Source organism: Mobula hypostoma, chromosome 23 (genome assembly GCF_963921235.1).
Source record: "Mobula hypostoma chromosome 23, sMobHyp1.1, whole genome shotgun sequence".
NCBI lineage: Eukaryota > Metazoa > Chordata > Chondrichthyes > Myliobatiformes > Myliobatidae > Mobula > Mobula hypostoma.
This window is the reverse complement of record NC_086119.1, coordinates 59,462,645-59,482,172: the sequence shown is the minus strand read 5'-3', so window position 1 is coordinate 59,482,172 and position 19,528 is coordinate 59,462,645. Positions and strand designations below refer to the sequence as shown.

Below are 19,528 nucleotides of genomic sequence, written 5' to 3'. Positions count from 1 at the left end.
TGACCCAGTAGCCTTGCCAGTTAACTTTTCTTTCTGTTGAAGAGATTCCGCAGATCCCAAATTGGCCTCGTTATCTACATCAGAACTGACAGAACCAGTGTTGAAGCAATTCATCCTCAGCCTTAAGGGACTTCCTGAGTAAATGAAGGCTTACTGTGTTTTTGATTGATATGTGCTAGATTTAGGCAGTAATAAGACCATAAGACAAAGGAGCAGAAGTCGTCCATTCGGCCCTTCGAGTCTGCTCTGCCATTTTATCATGAGCTGATCTATTCTCTTATTTAGTCCCACTCCCCCGCCCTCTCACCATAACCCTTGATGCCCTGGCTACTCAGATACCTATCAATCTCTGCCTTAAATACACCCAATGACTTGGTCTCCACTGCCGCCCGTGGCAACAAATTCCATAGATTCACCACCCATATAACCATATAACAATTACAGCATGGTAACAGGCCATCTTGGCCCTTCTAGTCCGTGCCGAACCCTCTGGCTAAAAAAAATTCTTTGCGTCTCTGTTCTGAATGGGCGCCCTTCAATCCTTAAGTCATGCCCTCTCGTACTAGACTCCCCCATCATGGGAAACATCTTTGCCACATCCACTCTGTCCATGCCTTTCAGCATTCGAAATGTTTCTATGAGGTCCCCCCTCATTCTTCCAAACTCCAAGGAATACAGTCCAAGAATGGACAAACGTTCCTCATATGTTATCCCAGAATCATTCTAGTGAATCTTCTTTGTATCTTCTCCAACGCCAGCACATCCTTTCTTAAAAAAGGAGACCAAAACTGCCCACAGTACTCCAAGTGAGGTCTTACCAGTGCCTTATAGAGCCTCAACATCACATCCCTGCTCCTATACTCTATTCCTTTAGAAATGAATGCCAACATTGCATTCGTCTTCTTCACCACCAACTCAACCTGGAGGTTAACCTTAAGGGTATCTTGCACGAGGACTCCCAAGTCCCGTTGCATCTCAGAACTTTGAATTCTCTCCCCATTTAAATAATAGTCTGCCCGTTTATTTCTTCTGCCAAAGTGCATAACCATACACTTTCCAACATTGTAGTTCATTTGCCACTTCTTCGCCCATTCTTCCAATCTATCCAAGTCTCTGTTTCCTCAGCACTACCGACCCCTTCACCTATCTTCGTATCATCAGCAAACTTAGCCACAAAGCCATCTATTCCATGATCCAAATCGTTGATGTACAACGTAAAAAGAAGCGGCCCCAACATGGACCCCTTTGGAACACCACTGGTAACCGGCAGCCAACCAGAATAGGATCCCTTTATTCCCACTCTCTGTTTCCTGCCAATCAGCCAACGTCCTATCCACGTATGTAACTTTCCCGTAATTCCATGGGCTCTTATCTTGTTAAGTAGCCTCGTGTGTGGCAACTTGTCAAAGGCCTTCTGAAAATCCAAATATACAACATCCATTGCATCTCCCTTGTCTAGCCTACTTGCAATTTCCTCAAAAAATTGTAATAGGTTCGTCAGGCAGGATTTTCCTTTAAGAAAACCATGCTGAGTTCTGCCTATCTTGTCATATGCCTCCAGGTACTCTGTAACCTCATCCTTGACAATCAACTCCAACAACTTCCCAACCACCGATGTCAAGCTAACAGGTCTATAATTTCCTTTTTGCTTCCTTGCCCCCTTCTTAAATAACGGAGTGACATTTGCAATCTTCCAGTCCTCCTGAACCATGCCAGAATATATCGACTTTTGAAAGATCATCGCTAATGCCTCCGCAATCTCCACAGCTACTTCCTTCAGAACACGAGGGTGCATTCCATCTGGTCCGGGAGGTTTATCTATCTTTAGACTATTCAGCTTCCTGAGTACTTCCTCTGTCATAATTGTGACTGCGCACACCCTTCCCTGCCACCTGATGTCTTCCTCAGTGAAGACTGATGCAAAATACTCATTTAGTTCCTCCTTATCTCCTTATCTCCTTATCTCCCATTACAATTTCTCCAGCATCATTTTCTATCGGTGCTGTATCTACTCTCACCTGTCTTTTACTCTTTATATACTAGAAAAAGCTTTTGGTATCCTCTTTGATATTATTTGCTAGCTTCCTTTCATAGTTCATCTTTTCCCTCTTAATGACCTTCTTAGTTTCCTTTTGTAAGCTTTTAAAAACTTCCCAATCCTCTGTCTTCCCACTAATTTTTGCTTCCTTGTATGCCCTCTTCTTTGCTTTAACTTTGTCTTTGACTTCTCTTGTCAGCCACGGTTGCATCCTTTTTCCATTCAAAAATTTCTTGTTTTCTGGAATATACCTGTCTTGCACCTTCCTCACTTCTCGCATAAACTCCAGCCACTGGTGCTCTGTCGTCCTTCCCGCCAGTGTCCCTTTCCAGTCAACTTTGGCCAGTTCCTCTCTCATGCCACTGTAATTTCCTTTACTCCACTGAAATACCGACACATCGGATTTCGGCTTCTCTTTTTCAAATTTCACAGTGAACTCAATCATGTTATGATCACTGCCTCCTAAGGGTTCCTTCACTTCAATCTCTCTAATCACCTCTGGTTCATTACACAATACCCAGTCCAGTACAGCCGATCCCCTAGTGGGCTCAACAACAAGTTGTTCTAAAAAGCCATCTCGCAGACATTCTACAAATTCTCTCTTGAGATCCAGTGCCGACCTGATTTTTCCAATCCACTTGCATGTTAAAATCCCCCAGAATTATCATAACACTGCCCTTCTGACAAGCCTTTTCTATTTCCTGTTGTAATTTGTAGTCCACATCCCTGCAGCTGTTTGGAGGCCTGTATATAACTGCCATCAGGGTCCTTTTACCCCTGCGATTTCTTAGCTCAACCCATAAAGATCCTGCACCTTCGGATCCTATGTCATCTCTTTCTAATGATTTGATATTATATCTTACCAATAAAGCCACGTCACCCCCTCTGCCTACCTTCCTATCCTTCTGATACACTGTGTATCCTTGGACATTCAGCTCCCAGAGACATGCATCCTTTAACCATGTCTCAGTGATGGCCATGATATCATACCTGCCAATCTGTAGGTGTACGACAAGATCATCTACCTTATTCCTTATGCTGCGTGCATTTAAGTATAACACCTTAAGACCAGTATTTGGTACTTTTCGCTTTGATTGCACTGCAACTCATCCCAATGGCTACAAATTTGCCCCATCACCTGCCTGTCTTTCCTGACATCTTTACTGCTCACTATCTTAGATTTATTTTTGTTTTCCCCTTCCTCTGCTCTATCATTCCGGTTCCCATCCCCCTGCCAAATTAGTTTAAACCCTCCCTAACAGCTCTATTAAACCTTCCCACCAGGATATTGGTCCCCTTCGGGTTCCCCCAGAAGAGATCCCAATGATCCAAGAATCTGAAGCCCTGCCCCCTGCACCAGTCTCTCAGCCACGCATTCGTCTGCCTGATCCTACTATTCTTGCCCTCGCTAGTGCGTGGCACAGGTAGTAATCCCAAGATTACTACCCTGGAGGTCCTGCTTCTCAGCTTCCTTCCTAACTCCTGGAAATCTCTCTTCAGGTCCTCCTCCTTTGTCCTATCTATGTCATTGGTACCAACATGTACCAAGACAACTGGCTGCTCACCCTCCCCCTTCAGAATATTCTGGACCCGATCCGAGACATCCCGTACCCTGGCACCTGGGAGGCAACACACCATGCGGGTATCTCTATCAGGCTCACAGAATCTCCTGTCCGTTCCCCTGACTATGGAATCCCCTATGACTACCGCATTCCTCTTCTCCCTCCTTCCCTCCTGCACAACAGCGCCAGGCTCAGTGCCAGAGACCCGGTCACCGTGGGTGTCCCCTGTCAGGTCATCCCCCTCAACAGCATCCAGAACAAGATATTTGTTGCTGAGGGGGACAGCCACAGGTGTGCTCTCCACTATCCGGGCATTTCCCTTCCCTCTCCTTACAGTCTCCCGGTTTTCTGACCCCTGTAGCCTAGGGATGACTACCTCCCTAATAAGAAACTTCCTACTTTATATTTTTGTACAATATGGCCCTAGAATAAAAGCTATATATTATACAGTAAGGTTGCTAGTTGCGTTTTATTCTGCGACTGGTGTATCTTGTATTTTGGTGGGGGGCAGACTCGATGGGCAAATGGCCCAATTCTGTTCTTGCGTCTTCTGGTAATTTGTAAAGACTATGATTGAAAATACTCATACATGCCCTGAATGTGAGAGATGGTTACTGACTTGCTGCAACCTTTTCCATGTGTGCCTGCAGTGCATAAGCAGATGAATTGGAAATAACATCTGAATGTTGAAGCTGTTAGGCTGTAGCAGTGTACCTTGGATAAGGTAATGAGCCCAGTTAATTGTTTTTGTTTTTTTAAAACTAGATTCGAATTGCAGCTTTAAATGACACTACCGTGGTGGAGGACTATGAAGAATCCTTCAAGAGTCACAAAACTCAAACAAAAGAAGCGCAGGTTTGTATTATCTAATGTTATACCTATATTATGTTAATACCAGATGATGTCAGCTTGATCAGCACAAATTGGAAAAAGCCCTAGGATATTAAAGGGCAATGAGATTTTGTTTGTGTGGTGGAGGGCTTGCTGCAATCAGCAGCAGGATTAGAGGCTTGTGCATGAAACAAAAAAAAAAGCGCATTGTGGCAATACATGTAAATCGGAAGGCAAAAGGCACATTGGAATTTATCGCAAGAGATGGTGGAGTTTGGAAGCAGAAAAGCAGTGCTAGAATTTGTATAGGATGTTGATGAGGGTGCACCATTTTGGTCCTCTTATGTTAAAAAAGAAGATATTGGCATTGGAGGTAGTTCAGTAATTTGTTAAGCTAATTCCTGGGATGAGATTGTCATCCTATTTAGATAACTTTTACATATTGGAAGAATGAAGGATGATCTTATGGAAACATAATTCTAAGAAACTAGATATGTAGTTGTTTCTACTGGTGGGACAGTTCTGAATGAGGGATATATTTGTGAGGTAAGGGAACTGAGATGTATAAGGATCTCTTCTTGCAGAAGGTGGTGATTCACTGGAATTCTTAGCACCTGGAGGGTGGATCTCTGAAAGCATTCAGATTTTAAGAGATCAGAGACCGGAGAGCTTTGCTGGTCTGACACAGAGGAGAATTGCGGCCTGGGCAGATGTGCTTTAATCCAATTAAATGTAGGGCTGACTTGAGGGGCGTGTGGTTGCTCTTGACTTCATGTGTTCTTGTTTTGGACTTAAATGGCTTATTTTGTTTCTCAGGTGGAGATGTGTTGCGCAGATTAGGTAATGTTCATTGGAGGCAGATCTTCAGACGTTAACCAAGCATGTGTTCTCTAATATAGGAAGCTGAAGCATTTTCCCTGTACCACAAAGCATTAGATCTACAGAAGCATGATTGCTATGAAGAATCTACCAAAGCTTATCATGAGCTACTGAATACACAGCTGTTGAAAGAGGTAAGCATTAGCAAATCCATAAAAAGCTTCATGCCATTACAAGATATTTGTAGTTAATAATAAACTATTTAAAAACTATTTTGTAAGACTAGCTTTTTTTAAAAAAGCTACTGTTTAGTGCTGTACATGTCATTTTAAAATATTCATAGAATGTTGAATGGAAATCAATTTCCATTCTTTTACAAGTATTTCATGGATTCATTCCTTTGTGTTCTTTAGGGGTCTTTTGAGTGGAATGATTTTTATCATTGATTATAGATTTTGGATCTTTTGCAGCAGGCTTTCTATGAATTTAGCTGTGCATAGATATTTGCATGGACTCTGTTGAGAAAAATGATCATAGCCTTGTTGTGCTCACTCACAAACAGAAATCATTTAATAACTGAAATAAGTTTATTATGTTTAATATTAACCTAAATATATTCTTTCAAACCAATATCCTTCGTAAGAAATAGTAGACAAGCAAGCAGCAACCACTACAGAGTAAGAAACTTAAGATTTTGGTGATCAGGAAATTTAGTGTTTTATCAGCTGTTATATCTCTAGAAGTAAGTTTAATTATTTCATTTGGCATTTAACTTTGGCCTATCTTTCATGGTATTATTTATTGGTAAACAAACTCCGGATGGTTGCCCAGTGAACTAGTAGCCTGCTGGTTACTAGTAATTGCTGTCAGTAGAGATGGACTTGGGTCTTTGGAATTTTATTTACCATAAATACGGGAGGTTTTAGCAAGAATATGGAGTACTTCTTAAGAGTGTGCAAAACTTGGGCTTTTAAATGGGGGGAATAAAGTGCTGTTTTTGATTTGTGGTTCAATCTAAGATGTAGTGGCATGACAATATATCTTGAAGCCATGGAAAATGCTTCTGTGCCGTGTGAAATCTTGGAAACAAGTACAGGTAGTAGTCTCAGCTGGAGCTTGTGTAGTCATTACTGCAATATCAGTAACATTCCAAGAGGAGGGCACTCTGGATGTTGTTACAACACACACAAAAAAAAGCCAGTGAACGCAGCAGACCAGGCAGCATCTATAGGAAGAGGTACAGTCGACGTTTCAGGCCGAGACCCTTCATCAGGACTAACTGAAGGAAGAGTTAGTAAGAGATTTGAAAGTGAGAGGGGGAGGGGGAGATCCAAAATGATAGGACAAGACAGGAGGGGGAAGGATGGAGCCAAGAGCTGGAAAGTTGATTGGCAAAAGGGATATGAGGCTGGAGAAGGGAGAGGATCATGGGATGGGAGGCCAAGGGAGAAAGAAAGGGGGAGGGGGGAAAACCCAGAGGATGGGCAAGGCGTTATAGTGAGAGGGACAGAGGGAGAAAAAAGAGAGGAAAAAAGGGGGAAAGAAAATAAATAAATAACAGATGGGGTACGAGGGGGAGGTGGGGCATTAACAGAAGTTTGAGAAGTCAATGTTCATGCCATCAGGTTGGAGGCTACCCAGACAGAATATAAGGTGTTGTTCCTCCAACCTGAGTGTGGCTTCATCTTTACAGTAGAGGAGGCCATGGATTGACATATCAGAATGGGAATGGGACGTGTAATTAAAATGCGTGGCCACTGGGAGATCCTGCTTTCTCTGGCGGACAGAGCGTTGGTGTTCAGCGAAATGGTCTCCCAGCCTGCGTTGGGTCTCGCCAATATATAGAAGGCCGCATCGGGAGCACCGGACGCTGTATATCACCCCAGCCGACTCACAGGTGAAGTGTCGCCTCACCTGGAAGGACTGTCTGGGGCCCTGAATGGTAGTGAGGGAGGAAGTGTAAGGGCAGGTGTAGCACTTGTTCCGCTTACAAGGATAGTAAGCAGTTTGTTAGTTTGCTTTTCGAGAGAAGCTATCTGTGAAAGACTTCCTTTCTTGTAACCTTTGTGTTTTTTTTTATCGCAGCAATATTTCTGTTGCCACTGTTGTTTTGGGGGCCAGGCTGATAGGGATGAAGGTGTCCGAGGAGAAGATCATTCACAGCCATGGGATATGTGACAAAGGCATTCTTTTGGTTTAACTGGGGTGGTAATGTAACCTAACAGGTGCCAACACTTGGATCCAGAGTACTGTGCTTGACTCTCGAGATTGTTTTTCTAGAGGAGGTCTTCATTAAAGTAGGCTTTCCTGGATGCCTAGGGATATTGTAGTTTTGATAAAGAGAATAAAGTGTAAGTACATGACAGATTTCAGGAACTAATGATGGAAGTGGCCTGTCAAGACACTAAAAAGTATAGGGAGATGCTTAAAAAGGAAATTGGAAAATTGGGAGCAGTCAAGAGTATGTAAGAGGCAAAGGATTAATTGGAGAACAAGTAGGGCCCATGAGGGACGACAGGCATAATCCGTGCGTAGAAGGTGTAGGTGAGGTCCCAAATGAATACTTCATTGGAATTCACAAAGAGAAGAGACTTTGTAGTTGGAGAATTCAGTGAAAGGGGATGGTGAAAGCCTAGTGCTGGTGTCTAGAAACAGGAGTTATTACCTTGGCAGGCTTAAAGGTGGATACATTTCATTTGTCCTTGACAGTTTATCCTAGGCTGCTCTTGGAGGCAAGGGATTGCTGGAACTCGTGTGACATTTTCTTAATCCTTGCTGGCCATGTGGGGTACCAGGTAACTGGAGGACAGCAAATACGTCTGCCTTTTCAAGCAGGCAAAACTTGGTAACCAAGACCTGTGAGCCTCACGAGTGGTAAGGAAAATACTCGGGGGTGGGGGGGTGTGGAATGAGAGGATGAGTGGTCATTTGAAAAGGCAAGGACGAATCAGGGATGGCCAAAGTGGCTCTGTCAGGAGCAGATTCTGTTTGACTAATTAAATCCTTTGAAGAGGTGACAAAGTGTGTCAATGAGGGCAGTGCAGTAGATATGATTAACAGTGTCAAACTTTGAAGTGGATGGGCTACAGCAGCAGAAGACCGTATAACCATATATCCATATAACAATTACAGCACGGAAACAGGCCATCTTGGCCCTTCTAGTCCATGCCGAACTCTTACTCTCACCAAGTCCCACTGACCTGCACTCAACCCATAACCACAAATCTACACTCATTGGCCACTTTATTAGATACAGGAGATGACTAATAAATTGGCCACACTCTATAGCATATAGAGCAATACAGCATAGTATAGGTCCTTTGGCCCATGATGTTGTGCCAACCTTTTAAATTACTCCAAGATCAATCTAACCCTTCCCTTCTAAATAGCCTTCCAGTGTTTTTTTTTCATCCATATGTCTCTTGAATGTCCCTGATGTATCTGCCTCGGCCATCACCCCTGGAAGCACGTTCCATATCCCCACCACACTGTCTATATATAAAAAAATACCTCTGAAGAAGGATGTAAGGTGTCTACAAGATGATAAGAGACATAGATAGAATGGATAGCCAGAGACTTTTCAGGGTGGAAATGGCTAATATGGGGGCGGCATAATTTTAAGGTGATTGCAAGAAAATATAGCGGGGGATGTCAGAGGTACAGTACTGTGCAAAAATCATGTGCATATGTAAAAAACTTCTGTAAAACTAAGATGCTTTCAAAAATAATTGAAAAGTTTCTAAATATCAAGTTTGCTATAAAGAGCAGTAAACAGTTAAAAAAACACTAAATCAAATCAGTATTTGGCTAGACTACCCTTTGCCTTTAAAACTGCATCAATTCTCTTAGTTACACTGTCAAGCAGTTTTATAAGAAAATCGGCTGGTAGGTTTTTCCAAGCATCTTGGAGAACTCCCCATATTTCTTCTGCAGACTTTGGCTATTGCACTTGCTTCTGTCTCTCCAGGTAATCCCAGACAGCCTTGATGTTTAAATTAGAATCAGGTTTATTATCACCGACATGTGATGTGAAATTTGTTAACTTAGCAGCAACAGTTCAATGCAATACATAATCTAGCAGAGAGAGAAATAAATAATAAAACATAATAAATAAGTAAATCAATTACATACATTGAATAGATTTTAAAATGTACAAAAACAGAAATATTGTATATTAAAAAAAGTGAGGTAGTGTCCAAAGCTTCAATGTCCATTTCAGAATCGGATAGCAGAGGGGAAGAAGCTGTTCCTGAATCGCTGAGTGTGTGCCTTCAGGCTTCTGTACCTCCTACCTGATGGTGACAGTGAGAAAAGGGCATGCCCTTGGTGCTGGAGGTCCTTAATAATGGACGCTGCCTTTCTGAGACACCGCTCCCTAAAGATATCCTGGGTACTTTTTAGGCTAGTGCCCAAGATGGAGCTGACTAGACTTACAACCTTCTGCAGCTTCTTTCGGATCTGTGTATAGCCCCTCTATACCAGACAGTGATGCAGCTTGTCAGAATGCTCTCCACGGTCCAACTATAAAAGTTTTTGAGCATATTTGTTGAATGCCAAATCTCTTCAAACTCCTAATTAAGTATAGCCACTGTCTTACCTTTTTTATGACTACACCAATATGTTGGGACCAGGTTAGATCCTCAGAGATCATGTCTCTGTGGAGGCCATATGATCTGCTGCAGAACTCCTGTTCTTTTTGCTGAAGATACTTCTTTATGACCTTGGGCATGCGCTTGGGGCCATTGTCCTGCTGTAGATAAAGTTGGGACTGATCGAGACTCCAGAGGTATTGCGTTATGGATGAGAATCTGCTTGTACTCAGCATTGAGGATTCCATCAATTCTGTCCAAGTCACCATTTGCAGAAATGTAGCCCCAGATCTGCTGTGCTTCACTGCTAGCTGCAGATACTTATACATGTAGTGTTCTCCGGCTTTTCTATAGAAAAACTGCCTCCTGTTTCGAGCTCAAAGTTTGAAATTTTAACTTGTCAGTACAGAGTACTTGCTCTCATTGTTCAGTACAGCAGCCCTTGTGTTTTTGTATGTAGGTTACTCACTTGGCTTTGTTTCCACTTCATAGGAATGTGTTTTTTGGCAGCAACTCTTCTATGAAGACCACTTTTGACAAGACTTCTCTGGACTGTAGAGGGATGTACTTGGGTTCCAGTGGTTTGTGTGAGTTCAGAGCTTATAGCAGTGCTGGACTTTTTCCGAGTTAGAAGGGACATCAGTTTGATGTCTCTCTCATCTGCTGCACTGTTTCTATGACTGACCACTGCGTTTCTGGTCCTCAACCTTGCCTGTTTCTTTGTGTTTCTTCAGAAGAGCTTGGACAGCACATTTTGAAACTCCTGTCTGCTGTTACATTTCTGCTTGGAAGAGACCTTGCTGATGGCCCCTTGTGTGTTGTTGCTATGGTCATTCTTGCCATGATGTAAGAGTTGATGATTTGGAGGTTAAACATCTGCCACACCCTCACCTTTGGTTGCCCCTCATCCAGTCTGAGTCCTTCTACACCCGTCTCTGTTTCAGTTAATCAGTTCAGTTCATTCAACTCACTGTCACTGACCATTAGCACCTGTTTGCTATCTTTGTTTAATCATGCACTGGACTATAATCAAGTTTTTATTTGAAAAGTAGGTCTATTACTTAATGTTACTTTCTGTAATAAAATACAAAAATATCTCTAACATCAAACTTTTTGGAAAATAAATAATTGTAAATCTTAAATTCGTTCTTTCCTACTGACACACTAACGCAGAAAGCAAAAAAATAAACATCTAAAACAAAGTTTGTATTTAAAAATCTAGGATGCCTAAGTCTTTTGCACAGTACCTACCTACCTACTGCCCGTTAAGCTGTTGGTGTTTAGGGGAGCAATGAAGGTCTGCCATCTCTGGCAGTGTTCAGGGCTTCCTTCATTGTGTCAGTAACTTGGTTTTCACTACTGTCAGTCATGCAAGTACCGGGAGGAGAATCAGGAAAATCATTGCACTCGGATGTAGAAGGATTTTTCATTGCTGTTTCCATAATAGTTTTGTTTTACCAGTCAGGGTTGTTAACCCTGAGCTGAACCCCTGAACCTGGAGGACAGGCGGCCCACTCTTAGTCTGCTTTTGACCTGTTTGGCATGGGTGACCTTTATGCCAAAGCAGAAAGCCCTGACTCCAGCCAGCATGTCTCTCCTGGTTAAGGTGCCACATGTGAGGCTGCTTAACTAGAGCCCATGGTATTACAGGAAAAATAGATAGAAGATTAGCTGACTGACAGGAGGCAAAGAATGGAAATAAAGGAAGGCTTTTCTGGTTGGCAGAGGTTGGTGTTGGGATCACTTTTTTCACATTATATGTCAATAATTTGGGTGACAGAATTGATGGCTTTGTGGCCAAGTGTGCAGATACGAAGATAGGTGAAGAGGCAGGTAGTGTTGGTGCATGGAGTCTGCAGAAGGACTTAGACAGATTCGGAGAATAGGCAAAGAACTGGCAGATGGAATATAGTGTAGGGAGATGTATTGTCATGTGCTTTGATAGAAGGAATAAAGGTGTAGAATATTTTCTAAATGGGGAGATAAATTCAGAGGTGCAAAGGGACTTGGGACTTCTCATGCAGATTCCCTAAAGGTTAATTTGTAGGTTGAGTTAGTGGTAAGGAAGGCAAACTTCGAGAGGACAAGATTATAAAAGCAAGGATGTACTGCTGAGACTTTATAAGGCATTGGTCAAACTGTATTTGAAGTATTGTGAGAAGTTTTGAGCTCTTTATCTAAGAAAAGATGTGCTAGCATTGGAGAGGAGGCTCACAACACGGATCCTTGGTTTAAAAAAAAGGTTTATATGAGGAGCCTTTAATGTTCTGGGACTGCACTTGCTAGAGAGACGAATGAGGGGGGGGGATCTCATTGAAACCAATTGAACACTGAAAGGCCTAGATAGAGTGGGTGGGAGAGGATCTTTCCTACAGTGGGTGAGTATAGGACCAGAGGATACAACTTTAATAGAAGGATGTCCTCTTAAAACAGATGAGGAGGAATTTCTTTAGTCAGAGGGTGGTGAATTCATTGTGGATTTCATTGACACATATAAGTCTGGAGGCCAAATCATTAAGAATATTTAAAGCAGAGGTTGATAGATTCTTGATTAGTTAGGATGTCAAAGGTTGTAGGGGGAAGGCTGGAGAATGGGGTTGAAAGGGAAGGTAAATCAGCCATGTTTTTAATGGTGTAGACTTGATGGAACATGTGGCTTTATTCTGCTCCTATGTCTTATGGCTTTACAGAGACTTCAGCATAGCCTATGACGAGGACCCTTATGGGAGACTAGTTCAGAAATTAAGCTCATGGGATCCAGGGTGAGTTGGAAAATTAGATCCTTGAAGGTGAAAATGTAGTCCACAGAACCTTGAAGGTGACAATGCAGGTAGACAACATAGTTTCGGAAGGCACATAAGATTCATAAGTTGAGGCATTGAATACAGAAGGAGGGAAGTTATGCTCTAACTTTATGAAACCAGATCTTAGATATTTCTTCTGGTCACTGATGTATTGGATGGACATGATAGCACTGCAGAGAGTGAAGATGAGTTTCACCCGAATGTTGTGTGGGATGGAGAAATTCAGTTATATGGAAAGCCTGGAGGAGCTAGGTCTTTTCTCTTCAGAGAGAAGCTTAAGAGGGCTTATGATTGAGGAGTATTAAATTATGAGGGGTATGGTTCAGGTAGACTGTTGGAAATTTTTTTCCGTATCAGAGATAAATAACACTACAGGACATGGGTAAGAGAAGAGGTGCAGATAGTATATGAAGAGGGACCTTTTTTACCCAGAGAGTGCCAAGTATGCAGAATACTCTGTCTGAAGTTGGATGACTGGGAGCTTTTAAGAAATGTCTAGGTGAGTGCTCGTATTGCTTGGACATAGAGGGCTGGATGATGGGATTTGGCTTTGCAGCGTTAGCATGATTTAGCACATCTGCACACATGTACGTGGTGGGCTGCTGCCTCCTTGTTTTGTACCTGGGCGCATCTCCGTGCACTCATCCTTTGTACCCTGTTACTCTTGATCCTGCCAAATTCTGGATGTCACCTCCCCCCCCAACTTCCTCTCCTTCCCTTTAACATTTAATTCCCATCCTGTGTCTTGACCCAGCCATTTGGTCCCCTCCTTCCTTACTTTGACGATTCTGTCCCAGTCATTCCTCTGTCACGTACCCTGTCCATGTCTACTCCCACTATGTGTGCATGGCACATAATAATCTTGTAAGCATATATACAGTGCAGATTTAAAAAAAAAAGGTACCCACCTCCTTTGGAAGTTTCCATGTTTTATGGTTTTACAACATTGAATCACTGTGGATTTAATTTCGCTTTTTTTTGGACACTGATCCACAGGAAAAAGTCTCTTTCGTGTCAAAATGAAAACAGATCTTTACAAAGTGATCTGAATTAATTACAAATATAAAACACAGCATAATTGATTGCATGAGTATTTGCCCCTTCAAGTCACTATTTAGTAGATGCACCTTGAGTCTGGATAGGTCTCTATCAGCTTTGCACATCTGGACACTGCAATTTTTCCTCATTCTTCTTTACAAAACTGCTCAAGCTCTGTCAGGTTGCATGGGGATCGTAAGTGAACAGCCCTTTTCAAGTCCAGCCACAAGTTCCCAATTGGTTTGAGGTTTGGATTCTGACTTGGCCACTCTAGGATATCAACTTTGTTAACACAAAATAATCTGCAGATGCTGGGGTCAAAGCAACACTCACAACACGCTGGAGGAACTCAGCAGGTCGGGCAGCATCCGTGGAAAAGATCTGTTGACGTTTCGGGCCGGAACCCTTCGTCAGGACTGTAGAGGGAAGGGGCAGAGGCCCTATAAAGAAGGTGGGGGGAGGGTGGGAAGGAGAAGGCTGGTAGGTTCCAGGTGAAAAACCAGTAAGGGGAAAGATAAAGGGGTGGGGGAGGGAAAGCAGGGAGGTGATAGGCAGGAAAGGTGAAGAAGGAGTAGGGGAAAACACAATGGGTAGTAGAAGGAGGTGGAACCATGAGGGAGGTGATAGGCAGCTGGGGGAGGGGGCAGAGTGAAATAGGGATAGGGGAAGGGAGGGGGAGGGAATTACCAGAAGTTGGAGAATTCTATGTTCATACCAAGGGGCTGGAGACTACCTAGACGGTATATGAGGTGTTGCTCCTCCAACCTGAGTTTGGCCTCATCATGGCATTAGAGGAGGCCATATCTGAATGGCAGTGGGAAGCAGAGTTGAGGTGGGTGGCTACTGGGAGATCCTGTCCGTTGTGGCGGACGGAGTGGAGATGCTCGACGAAGCGGTCCCCCAATCTGCGTGGGGTCTCACCGATGTAGAGGAGGCCGTACCGGGAGCAAGGGATGCAATAGATGACCCCAACAGACTCACAAGTGAAGTGTTGCCTGACTTGGAAGGACTGTTTGGGGCCCTGAATGGTGGCAAAAGAGGAGGTGTAGGGACTGGTGTAGCACCTGCGCTTACAGGGACAAGTGCCGGGTGGGAGATCAGTGGGGAGGGACGTGTGGATCAGGGAATCGCGGCGGGACCGATCCCTGCGGAAAGCAGAGAGGGGTGGAGAGCGAAAGATGTGCTTAGTGCTGGGGTCCTGTTGAAGGTGGCGGAAGCTGCAGAGGATAATCTGCTGGATCCGGAGGCTGGTGGGGTGGTAGGTGAACCCTAACCCTAACCCTATCAACTTTGTTTTTTTTAATAGAAATAATACAGGGTTATGTGGAAGTTGAGTTCCAGTAATTTGTTCCAATAAGACTCTTAAATTTATCTAAAAGGGTTGAATTTTAAAACAAGACCAAGTAGAATGTAAAAAAGTACTAATTTCTTGATTACACCGAAAGCATTTATCGGATAGATTTGAATTTAATCTATTTATTTTTTGTGGTGTAATATATAATTGGTGTAAAAAAATTATATTGTACTAATCTAAGTCGAATATTTATTGTATTTGTCATATTGTCAAGACAGAGTCTTGACCAATTTGTTTCATCAATATTAATATTCAGATCTGTTTCCCATTTTTGTTTTGACTTATGGATTCCTTGTTTAATTGTCTGTTCTTGAATCAAATTATACATACAAGAAATAAATTTTTTAATTTTCCCTTTTTGAATTAAAGTTTCAATTTCATTAGGTTTTGGCAAAAACATTGTTTGACCCAGCTTACCTTTTAAGTAAGCCCTTAATTGAAGGTAACAAAAGAAAGTGTTATTTGATATTTTATATTTATCCTTTAATTGTTCAAATGACATCAATATACCTCGTTCATAACAATCTCCGATAAATTTAATCCCTTTTTGGTACCAATTACATAAAAGTTGATTGTCCATTGTAAAAGGAATAAGTCTGTTTCGGCACGAAGGTCTCCTTGCTAATAAAGATTCCACATAACTCTGTATTATTTCTATTAGGTGATATTGAAGGGATAAAGCCGAAACTTAAATTGAATAAATATCAGAAAGAATTTATAAAAATTGCATTGGCAGTAGCTAAGAAGACTATAGCAGTTACTTGGAAATCTGATTCATGTTTAAGTATGAATCGTTGGAATAATGAAATGGCTAGTTCTGTTCCACTCGAAAAAATTACCTATAATTTAAGAGATAAATATGTAACATTTCCGAATATTTGGCGCCCTTATTTACAAAAGATAGGATGGCATATTTAAGTGCTCCGATAAAGATCTTGGTCCCTTGGGGAAAGTAACGAATAAGTATACCAAATTTATTTTGAACTCCATGGAGCATGTGGAAACCTTCCAACACCCAGGCGGCTCTTCTTTTTCTTTTTTTTCTTTTTTAGGTAGGACTATACATGGGGGGGGGGAGGGTTAAGGGGAGGGGGGAAGGTAGACACTATCCTTTCATGTATTCATTTTGAAAATTCAATAAAAATTATATTAAAAAAGACTTTGTTTTAGTTTTTTTTAGCTTTGGCTTTATGCTTGGGGGGTCACTGTCTTGCTGGAAAATAAATCTTCTCCCAAGTCACAGTTCTCTTGCAGATTGCATCAGGTTTTCCTCCAGGATTTCCCTGTATTTTGCTGCATTCATTTTACCCTCTACCTTCACAAGCCTTCCAGGACCTGCTGCAGTGGAGCATCCCCACAGCATGATGCAGCCACCACCATGCTTTATGGTAAGGATGGTGTGTTTTTGATGTGCAGTGTTTGGCTTATGCTAAACAAAGCATTTAGTCTGATGGCCAAGAAGCTCAATTTTTATTTCATCACACCATAGAACCTTCTTCCAGCTGACATCAGTCTCCCACATGCCTCCTGGCAAACTCTAGCTGAGATTTCATGCGAGTTGTTTCTAAACAGTGGCTTTTTCTTTGCCACTCTCCCATAAAGCTGCGACTGGTGAAGCACCCGGGCAACAGTTGTTGTATGCACAGTCTCTCCCATCTCAGCCACTGAAGCTTGTCACTCCTCCAGAGTTGTCAGAGGTCTCTTGGTGGCCTCCCTCACTAGTCCCCTTCTTGCACAGTCACTCAGCTTTTTAGAATGGCCTGCTCTAGGCAGATTTACAGCTGTAATACTTTCCATTTCTTGATGATTGACTTAACTGTACTCTAAAGGGTATTCAGTGACTTGGAAATGTTCTTGTATTTGTATTGTATTGAAGGTTGAGAAAAAGGACCGCAAAGGTAGTAATCTCAGGATTACTGCCTGTGCCACGCGACAGTGAGAGTAGGAATGCGATGTGGTGGAGGATAAATGCGTGGCTGAGGGATTGGAGCGGGGGCAGGGATTCAAGTTTTTGGATCATTGGGACCTCTTTTGGCGCAGGTGTGACCTGTACAAAAAGGACGGGATACACTTGAATCCCTGGGGGACCAATATCCTGGCGGGGAGATTTGCGAGGGCTACTGAGGTGACTTTAAACTAGAATGGTTGGGGGGAAGGAATCAAATTAAAGAGACTAGGAGAGAGGAGATTAGTTCACAACAGGGGGATGGAAACAAGTGCAGAGAGACAGAGGAGTGTAAAATGAGGGTAGAAGCAAAAAGTAGTAAGGTGAAAAGTAAAAGTGGCAGGCCGGCAAATCCAGGGCAAAAATCAAAAAGGGCCACTTTTCAACATAATTGTATAAGGGCTAAGAGTGTTGTAAAAGCGAGCCTGAAGGCTTTGTGTGTCAATGCAAGGAGCATTCTTAACAAGGTGGATGAATTAAAAGTGCAGATTGTTATTAATGAATATGATATAGTTGGGATCACAGAGACATGGCTCCAGGGTGACCAAGGATGGGGACGCAACATTCAGGGATATTGAATATTCAGGAGGGATAGACATGAAAGAAAAGGAGGTGGGGTAGCATTGCTGGTTAGAGAGGAGATTAACACAATAGAAAGGAAGGACATTAGCTGGGAGGATGTGGAATCGATATGGGTAGAGCTGCGTAACACTAAGGGGCAGAAAACGCTGGTGGGAGTTGTGTACAGGCTGCCTAACAGTAGTAGTGAGGTTGGGGTTGGTATTAAACAGGAAATTAGAAATGCATGCAATAAAGGAACAGCAGTTATAATGGGTGACTTCAGTCTGCATATAGATTGGGTGAACCAAATTGGTAAGGGTGCTGAGGAAGAGGATTTCTTGGAATGTATGCGGGATGGTTTTTTGAACCAACATGTTGAGGAACCAACTAGAGAGCCGGCTATTCTAGACTAGGTATTGAGCAATGAGGAAGGGTTAATTAGCAATCTTGTCGTGAGAGGCCCCTTGGGTAAGAGTGACCGTAATATGGTGGAATTCTTCACTAAGATGGAGAGTGACATAGTTAATTCAGAAACAAAGGTTCTGAACTTAAAGAAGGGTAACTTTGAAGGTATGAGACGTGAATTAGCTAAGATAGACTGGCAAATGACACTTAAAGGGTTGACGATGGATATGCAATGGCAAGCATTTAAAGATCGCATGGATGAACTACACCAATTGTTCATCCCAGTTTGGCAAAAGAATAAATCAGGGAAGGTAGTGCACCCGTGGCTAACAAGGGAAATTAGGGAAAGTATCAATTCCAAAGAAGAAGCATACAAATTAGCCAGAAAAAGTGGCTCACCTGAGGACTGGGAGAAATTCAGAGTCCAGCAGAGGAGGACAAAGGGCTTAATTAGGAAAGGGAAAAAAGATTATGAGAGAAAACTGGCAGGGAACATAAAAACTGACTGTAAAAGCTTTTATAGATATGTGAAAAGAAAAAGATTGATTAAGACAAATGTAGGTCCCCTACAGACGGAAACAGGTGAATTGATTATGGGGAGCAAGGATATGGCAGACCAATTGAATAACTACTTTGGTTCTGTCTTCACTAAGGAGGACATAAATAATCTTCTGGAAATAGTAGGGGACCGAGGGTCTAGTGAGATGAAGGAACTGAGGGAAATACATGTTAGTAGGGAAGTGGTGTTAGGTAAATTGAAGGGATTAAAGGCAGATAAATCCCCAGGGCCAGATGGTCTGCATCCCAGAGTGCTTAAGGAAGTAGCCCAAGAAATAGTGGATGCATTAGTGATAATTTTTCAAAACTCTTTAGATTCTGGACTAGTTCCTGAGGATTGGAGGGTGGCTAATGTAACCCCACTTTTTAAAAAAGGAGGGAGAGAGAAACCGGGGAATTATAGACTGGTTAGCCTAACATCGGTGGTGGGGAAACTGCTAGAGTCAGTTATCAAAGATGTGATAACAGCACATTTGGAAAGCGGTGTAATCATCGGACAAAGTCAGCATGGATTTGTGAAATGAAAATCATGTCTGACGAATCTCATAGAATTTTTTGAGGATATAACTAGTAGGGTGGATAGGGAAGAACCAGTGGATGTGGTATATTTGGATTTTCAAAAGGCTTTTGACAAGGTCCCACACAGGAGATTAGTGTGCAAACTTAAAGCACACGGTATTGGTGGTAAGGTATTGATGTGGATAGAGAATTGATTGGCAGACAGGAAGCAAAGAGTGGGAATAAACGGGACCTTTTCAGAATGGCAGGCAGTGACTAGTCGGGTACCGCAAGGCTCAGTGCTGGGACCCCAGTTGTTTACAATCTATATTAATGACTTAGATGAGGGAATTAAATGCAGCATCTCCAAGTTTGCAGATGACACGAAGCTGGGCGGCAGTGTTAGCTGTGAGGAGGATGCTAAGAGGATGCAGGGTGACTTGGATAGGTTCGGTGAGTGGGCAAATTCGTGGCAGATGCAATTTAATGTGGATAAATATGAGGTTATCCACTTTGGTGGCAAAAA

The 19,528-nt window shown here is 42.5% G+C and overlaps 1 protein-coding gene across 4 annotated transcripts in view; it reads left to right on the top strand.

Moving 5' to 3' along the window:
* The window catches only part of cabin1 (calcineurin binding protein 1), a 693,325-nt gene that overhangs the window by 12,334 nt on the left and 661,463 nt on the right, over positions 1 to 19,528 (top strand). For all 4 annotated transcript variants that reach the window (XM_063031768.1, XM_063031766.1, XM_063031767.1 and 1 more), the window contains exons 2-3: positions 4,366 to 4,455; positions 5,331 to 5,444. In XM_063031768.1, the coding sequence (XP_062887838.1) occupies positions 4,366 to 4,455; positions 5,331 to 5,444 (204 nt within the window). The remainder of the gene's footprint in view (positions 1 to 4,365; positions 4,456 to 5,330; positions 5,445 to 19,528) is intronic.